Source organism: Leucopleurus acutus (assembly GCF_964270905.1).
Source record: "Leucopleurus acutus genome assembly, contig: HAP1_SCAFFOLD_844, whole genome shotgun sequence".
NCBI lineage: Eukaryota > Metazoa > Chordata > Mammalia > Artiodactyla > Delphinidae > Leucopleurus > Leucopleurus acutus.
This window is the reverse complement of record NW_028138589.1, coordinates 35,088-43,044: the sequence shown is the minus strand read 5'-3', so window position 1 is coordinate 43,044 and position 7,957 is coordinate 35,088. Positions and strand designations below refer to the sequence as shown.

The window sequence follows — 7,957 nt, the reverse complement described above, 5'->3', positions numbered from 1 at the left end:
AGGCGCAGCAGAGCAGGGGACCTCGGCTGGCTGGGCCACCTCTGCCAGGACAGGAACTAGAGGGACCAGAATCTGCACGTTGGGATCCGGCGCGGGGGGCTCCGCTGCTGTCCAAGGAGGGGCCGGAGCGACAGAGTCAGTCCTGGCCAGGGCGGAGGCATGGTCGAGTTGCGGGTAGCTCGGGGTCCCCTGGATGTGCTCAGGATACGGTGGGAGGCCGTCCTGCGGCTCCGCGGCGCTGGGCGCCGGGAGGTGCCCCGGGGCCGCCGGCTCGCCGTCCACCTGCCCGGATGCTGGTTTAGTGTGCACTCTCGGCTTCATCCTCACCAGGAGGTGCGGGCAGTCTCTCTGAAACAGGGGACTGTGGTAGAAGTGTAACTGAGGTCGCGGTTGAGAGAGAAAAGGAAACCCCGAGTCACAAAAGAGTTGCTCGCAAGCAGCAGCCGCCTGGCTGGGCCCCTGGGCGCCCTCCCCCAGCCGACCCAGGGCCTCTTTGGAGAAAGCGGGACCCGGTCCCAGCAGGACGCTGTGCCCCAGCTTTGACATCCCCGAGACTCGCTCACTCACCATCACCTTTCGCCCTTGGAAAATGACTGAAAATGGCCCCTTAGTATGAGTACAAGGCCCACGAAAGGGGACGTGGCGTTTGCAGGTACGAGACTGCAACAAGGTTCGGTAGCTTTCTAAGGCAGTGTCCGAATCGCCCCCTGGCCAGCACCTCCAGGGGCCAGACCGGGGACGCTGACTGCTTCCCAGGAAAGGACCTGCGCCCCCACTCAAGTGATGCTCTGGAGCTATGGGAGTCAAGGGGGCACACAGACCTCCCCCCTCCCCTCGGCGGGCCACTGTCCCCGAGCAGGAGGACGGGAAGGGCCAGCGTTGCAGCAGTGTCCTCTTGTCCCCCGCTGTGACTGCGTGTCAGGCACGAGCGGCACTGCCCACGTGTCAGGAGTACAGGATGACGCCTTGCCCGCGTGTGCTGCGAAATGATCACCACAGGGGGTCCAGTTCACACGCATCACCTCACACAGACACACCAAAGGGAAAAGGAGGAGGGAGAGAAGTGACGTCCTTGTGCTGAGAACGCTTCGGGTCCCCCCATAACAACGTCCCAACACAGCGCGCGGCACTGCCAGCTCCGGCCGTCACGCCGGTCCCCAAGTACCACCTTTAAAGGAAGCTCTCCCGACACGCCTGCCGACCTCCCAGGCGGCCCCGGGGTTGGCACCCGCCCCCCCCCACACCCGGGCCCAGCGGCTCAGCCCCTGGAGAGGGCTCCTCCCCCACCGTCCCCCGCCCTCCTTACCTCGCTCAGGACGTGGGCGGGCCGCTCCTTCGTGGACAGGTTGGTCATGCAGAGGGACGTGTGCATGTCCTGGTACACTTTGCTGAATCCATAGCGGTTAAGCTGGCGGATGAAGCTCTCCACACGTTCTGTCTTGAACACCTTGTCTAGGCCGTCCCTGTCCAAAACCTCCTTTTGAAACAGCGGCCTGTTGACGCCTATGCAAGTCCCGTCTTCATTCCACCCAATGGATGCAAAGCGACTGCTGTGGACGATCGTCCACAGCTTCCTGGGAAAGGGGTGGAAGAGCAGGCTGCCTTCCCACACGGCCTCGCAGGCGGTGCGAGGCCTTTTCAACAAAGGCTCTTGCGTCAAATCCTGGAAAGCGGCTTCTCCAGGCAGCAGCCTGAGGTCGGGGTGCCCCGCGGGCACGGCCTGGTCCAGGGCGAGGGACTGGGGGGTGCAGCTCCCTGAGCCGAGGGCCGGAGCCGCTGTGTCGGGAGGAAGAGGCGCCTCGCCGAAGCCGGGCGCCCTGCCCGCGGCGGGGCCCTTCTCGTCCGCAGCCATGCGGAGCGCGGCGTGCCCCTCCGCCACGTAAACGGGACAGTGCAGCGCGGCCGGCAGCACCCTGGGCTCACACTCCCGCTCAGCCCCTCACAGAAGTGCTGCGGTTGCTCGGGGGTGACAGCACAGCCCAGCCAGGAAGTGACATCCTAAAGGGCAGGCCCGTCAGCATGTCAGCCTCCTGCTTCACGCCCGTCATCGCAGGGGGCACGAATACACTCGTGCACGGGTGCAGAGCCACAGGCCGAGCGCTCGTGCAAACCGGGCACGGCCTTCTGGTCCCGGAGCCCCCGGGCCAGGCAGACGTGCACGGACCCACGTGTGACCCACGAGGTCAGAAGTCCTCCTGTGTGTCCCCTGGCCTTCCGGGCCGTGCACAGCACCCATGATTTCAAGCACGAGCATCGCCCGAGACGCGGCCCACGGTCAAGGGCGCTAAAACTTTACAATTCACCTATGAACTGGAAGAAAAACCCTCACGATGTCTGGGTCTGCAAAGTGCCTACCTTACCCTCTCCCCGGAGAGGTGTCCCATGGGTGCTGAGCAGGAATCGGACTCTGGACCCCCGCCCTCACCCGCAGCAGCCCTTTCCCTCCATTGCCCACAGCAGAGGCCAGACTCAGATGAAACGTTCAGGGAAATTTATTAAACAGAAACATTGACTGAAACCATTGAACACAGGGCATAACAACACACAGAGGAACTTCTAACGGCCACCGGAGCTCACGGGTCCCGGCCCCACCCAGGGTCCTCAAAAAGGTGCCTCCGCTACACCCCACCCGGCGGCCCTCCATCTCCCCACAGTCTCCCTTCCTGAGGGCCCCGCGGGTGGCCTCTCGCCAGGAAGATGGGCGCCGGCCATGCCCGCTCCCCCCAGGGCAGACCCTCCATTTCTGGCCCACATGCCCGGGGCCTGGCCCTGCCCCTGCCCTATGGCGGGCACAGGACAGTCCCACAGCAGGGCGCACGCCACCAAGCCGGGGACGTGGAGTCCCGAGGAACAACGGGGTGGCCCAGCAGAACACAAGCCCTGGGGAGCCTCCCGCAGACCTCCTGCAGCCCCGGTCAAGGTCTTCCTTCTGAAGGTCGCAGGTGGGCTCCCAGGTCCTGGGGTGGGCGCTGGCTGTAACCTCGTCCATCCCGTCCTTCCCGCCGGCTCCTGGGACTGGGCTCGGGGTCTCCACGCCGCGCAGGGGTTGGGGGAACTGCTCAGAGGAGAACACAGGCACATTTCCACAACAACAGGCAGCGCTGGGCCTGAATCTATGCCCAGAAAGCACACGTTGAGCTCACGACACTGGCCCACAGAGACCAGAGCCTTGGCTGACACGTGGCGCACCTCAGGGCTCTGTGGGGGGACGATGGCTAGGGTGTGTGTGTTTGTGGGAGGGGAGCGGGGGCTGGGGGGTTCCTTGACACCTGGGTCCCTCTGGGGCCTACAGGGACACATTTGGGCTTGCCAGTACAGGGAACAACCTGCCCCAGGGGATGATGAATAGGGGACCCTCTCAGGAGGGAGGCCCAGGCACCTGGAGTGGCCCCTAATATGGGGCCAGTAGGCTGCCAGGCCTGGCCTCCCCCTGCCTCCAAGCCTGGCAGCCCCACGGCCTGCTGAGCCTACTGGCCCGAGGTGGACCCCGGGGGGCTCATCTCTGCAGCCCCGTCCTCATTTCCCGGCTCTTCTGGGATGGGCTTGAGCCCCTCCTCGGGGGTCTCCTCGGCCTCCTGGCCTTCTGCCTGGGCGAGGCCCTCTGGCTCCCAGCCAGGACCTCCTGGGGCCACCGGGGAAGCACTGCCCATCCGGCCAGGCATGGGGACTCCGGGGGCATCTGAGGGTCTTGCCTGACCTAGGCCCGCAGGGGCGGCAGCACTTCCATCTTCCTGAGTGGCCGTGGACGCCTTGCTGGTCTCCCCAGGGCCAGGGGCTGCCCTGGCGGCACCATGGTCTTCAGGGGCCGCCTCGCCAGCCTTGGCAGTGCCGGCAACTGCCGCACTGGCCTCCTCACGTGCCGGGTGGTCCTCGGCGCTCCCTTCCTTGGAACGGGCGGCCTGGGCGGTGGTATCTTCACCGGCCGGGGAGGCCTTGGTGCCATGTGCAGTGGTGCCTGCGGTGATGGCCTCATGGGCCGGGGCGGCCTGGGCGGCTGCTGCCAGGACTGCAACGTCCACACGGGCCTCTTCCTGCCCTGGGAAGTGCTCCCTGCTAGCCGGGTCGGCGTCCCAGGCCTCGGTCTTCTGGATGAGCCGCAGCATCCCCGCAAAGCCGGGAGGCCTCCTCATCAGCCGCCTCCTCCTCAGCGTGTCCCGGAGCGTGTCGTTCAGCCGGGCCCGCGTCAGCACCTGCCGGGCGCGCGCCTGGTCCGCCATGGCCGGGTGGATGGCCCCCTTCTCCAGGGCCGACTGCAGCAGGCCTTCCAGGCGCATCACGTACGCAGAGAGAGTCTCCTGGGGCCGCTGGGCACAGGTCACGAACTTCAGCCGAGCACTCCCCCGGGGGTCCTTGTTCCCAAACACCTGCACCAGCGCGGCCAGGCAGTCCTGGGCAGCCAGCTCGGGATCTTCCGCCAGGAGGCCACGCAGGAGGTCCAGCGCGGGGCCGCGCAAGCTCTCCACCAGCCTTCTCCTCCTCTCCCTCTCAGACACGTGGCGCCACAGGTGCAGCGTGTGGCTGGCCTGCTCCAGCCAGCTCTCAGAGGACTCTTCCCCGTGGCCCGGCTCTTCCATCCCAGAGAAGGTTCCCAGCTCCTGGTAGCCCATGCTGTCCAGCACGGGCTGCGAGGCCTGCCTCCACTGCTGGGTCCCGGGCCCTGCCTCACCCATGGCGCCTGCCGCTGTCACAACTGCTTCCTCAGGCGCAGCCATTGCCCCGCCCGTGGGTCCTGCCATACTCAGAAGTCCTGCCACGCCTGCAACATTTCTGTAACCTGCAGCTCCTTCCTCATCTGACTCAGCTCCTGCTTCACCCTCAGCTCCTTCCGCACCTGCAGCTCCTTCCGGACCTTCAGCTCCCTCCTCACCTTCAGCTCCCTCCTCACCTGCAGATCCCTCCTCACCTGCAGCTCCTTCCTCATCTGACTCAGCTCCTGCTTGACCCTCAGCTCCTGCTTGACCCTCAGCTCCTTCCGCACCTGCAGCTCCTTCCTCATCTGACTCAGCTCCTGCTTGACCCTCAGCTCCTGCTTCACCCTCAGCTCCTTCCGGACCTGCAGCTCCCTCCTCACCTTCAGCTCCCTCCTCACCTGCAGCTCCTTCCTCATCTGACTCAGCTCCTGCTTGACCCTCAGCTCCTGCCTCACCTGCAGCTCCTTCCTCACCTGAGGCTCCCTCCTCACCTGCAGCTCCTTCCTCACCTGCAGCTCCTGCCTCACCTGCAACTCCTGCCTCACCTTCAGCTCCTGCTTGACCCTCAGATCTTTCCGCACCTGCAGCTCCTGCCTCACCTGAGGCTCCCTCCTCACCTGAAGCTCCTTCCTCACCTGCATCTCCTGCCTCACCTTCAGCTCCCTCCTCACCTGCAGCTCCCTTCTCACCTGCACCTCCCTCACCTTCAGCTCCCTCCTCACCTGCAGCTCCTGCCTCACCTTCAGCTCCCTCCTCACCTGCAGCTCCCTCCTCACCTTCAGCTCCCTCCTCTCCTGCAGCTCCCTTCCCACCTGCACCTCCCTCCTCACCTTCAGCTCCCTCCTCACCTGAAGCTCCTGCCTCACCTTCAGCTCCCTCCTCACCTGCACCTCCCTTCTCACCTAAGGCTTCCTCCTCACCTGTGTCTCCCTCCATACCTGCGACTCCCGCCTCCCCTGCAGCTTCCTCCTCCCCTGCAGTTCCTGCCTCACCCGCCCTGCCAACCACTGCTTGTCCCTGGGGCTGCGCAGGACAATTGGGTCTATCCTGTGAATCAGCATCAGGGGCCTGGGGCAGGCAGACCACAGTCCAGGGCCCTCCCTTGCCTGGTATTTGGCGGGGGAGCGAGCTTCGATTTAAACACTCAGCAAACTCGACCAGGGCAACACTCGACCCCAGCTCCTTTCTGTAGACCTTGCCCAGCACTCGGTACCTGCCCAGGGAACGCAGGGCAGCCTGCACAGCCTCCTGGAATTCCTGGTCTTTGCAGTCATCTGGGATTCCCAGGATGAGCAGAGATCGCTGAGCGTTCACGCCCATCGACCTGCACCAGTCCCGCAATACCGCCAGAGCCATCGCCATCTTCGAGGACCTGAGGGTGGGGGGAAGCGATCAAACAGGTGTGCACAGGCTGTTGAAGTGTGGGAACCGGCCTGTGGGTGCAAAGAGGAGAGACTCATGTTTGTGCCACACAGCCCACCCTAGTGCCCCTCACAGCAGCAGCCTGGAGCACCTCCCTGCCCTGTTTGGTTTGTTTGACTTTAGGAAAGTTTTTTTATAAATTACATTTATTTACAAGATAGAAGGCTAGGGACTTCCCTGGTGGCGCAGTGGTTAAGAATCCACCTGCCAGTGCAGGGGACACAGGTTCGATCCCTGGTCCGGGAAGATCCCACAAGCCGCGGAGCAACTAACCCCACGCGCCGCAACCACTGACCCAGCGCTCTAGAGCCCACGAGCCACAACTACTGAGCCCACGTGACACAACCTCTGAAGCCCACATGCCTGGAGCCCGTGCTCTGCAACAAGAGAAGCCACCGTAATGAGAGGCCTGCGCACCGCAACGAAGAGTAGCCCCCGCTCGCTGCACCTAGAGAAAGCCCGCGCGCAGCAACAAAGACCCAACGCAGCCCAAAGTAAAAATAAAATTTAAAAATAATAACAAAAGAGCACTTGTTGCGTACGACTCAAGAAACAATAATAAAATAACTAAAATAATTTTTTTAAAAAGACAGATAGAAGGCTCGTCACCTTTTCTACATTTCTGGCCTCAGTTTTAGGAAGCTGCCTTTTTCCCAAGGAATTTTTCAAGTCTTCCAATTTGTTAGCATAAACATTTCCACAATGTCCCATAATATTCCCCTATACCCCTTTGTTAATGCACCTCTGATCCGTAACGTTGGCCCTCTTTCATTCCTCCTATTGGGGATCAGCGTTCTTTCTGTTTCCGTGATTCATCGTTCTAGGACTTGCTCGGTTTCCTTGCTCTTTTGAAAGAAGCGCATGGCTTCGTTCACCGTGTCCATAATTTGCTTTCTATCACTGATTTCCTCTCTTAGCTCTCTTTTTTTTTTTGATATGCATTTTTTTATCATTTTTTTAACATCTTTATTGGAGTATAATTGCTTTACAATGGTATGTTAGTTTCAGCTTCACAACAAAATGAATCAGTTATATATATACATATATTCCCATATCTCTTCCCGCTTCATTTTATGTTTCCTTTGCTCTTCTTCTTCTAGCATCTCTCAATGGACTGTTAGCTCACTGATTTTATGTCCTGACTCTTTTCTAACAGAAGCATTTAGAGGAATACAGTTTCCTCCTGTCGCTTTTTGCTGCCTCCCACTAAGTTTGGTAAGTTGTGCTTTTTTAGTATTCACTTGGAAATATTTTCTAAGTCCCTCTGTGATTTTTCTCTTTGATCCATGGGTTTCCCAATATTTGAAGATATATTATCATTAGTACCATCAAATAAAATTCCCCCGTGCTGAGAAAACTTATCATGGAAACTTGCAATACTGCTAAATTTATGGAGACCTTTTTACAACTCTGGTATGGCGTGTCCGGCTGAATGTGCAAAGCACCCTCGTAAAGAATCTGTGTACTCTGTGTGGAGGCCAGGGCCTTGCCCTGCCCACCCACCTCTGCAATTCCTGTGCCACCCGGACAGAGGCGACCTGAAGCTCTCGATGCCTCATGCAGTGGGCCAGAGCCCCTCCCTGGACCCCCACAAATCCATCTGCCATGGCCAACAGCCTCCACCAGATCACAGCAGCCCCAGCGCCTCCCCCTCTCAGCTTCACTTACGCCCCCCCGTGGCCAGGCGGCTCCTCCCCGACCCCTCGCACTACATCCCCTCCATACACCCTCCCCCACCCACCAGCTGGTGGCGCTCCGCTCTGGGCCCTGGAAGCCGGGCGCCCCGCCATGCGTAGAGGTCAGACGGCCTCTCTCACCTCCCCACACCGGGGAGTCCTCCCCCG

At 61.2% G+C, this 7,957-nt stretch overlaps 2 protein-coding genes across 2 annotated transcripts; both read right to left on the bottom strand.

Moving 5' to 3' along the window:
• Nucleotides 1-3,467: 3,467 nt before the first annotated feature.
• LOC309979019 (paraneoplastic antigen Ma6F-like) lies at nt 3,468-4,670 on the bottom strand (the record flags this gene model as incomplete). The annotated part of the gene is made up of 1 exon (XM_082865836.1): nt 3,468-4,670. One exon carries the CDS (start codon nt 4,668-4,670, stop codon nt 3,468-3,470), a length of 1,203 nt encoding a protein of 400 aa, XP_082721962.1.
• Nucleotides 4,671-4,738: 68 nt separating this feature from the next.
• On the bottom strand, nt 4,739-6,053 carry LOC309979018 (uncharacterized protein; the record flags this gene model as incomplete). The annotated part of the gene is made up of 2 exons (XM_082865835.1): nt 4,739-4,767; nt 5,090-6,053. 2 exons carry the CDS (start codon nt 6,051-6,053, stop codon nt 4,739-4,741), a joined length of 993 nt encoding a protein of 330 aa, XP_082721961.1.
• Between the last annotated feature and the right edge of the window lie 1,904 nt (nt 6,054-7,957).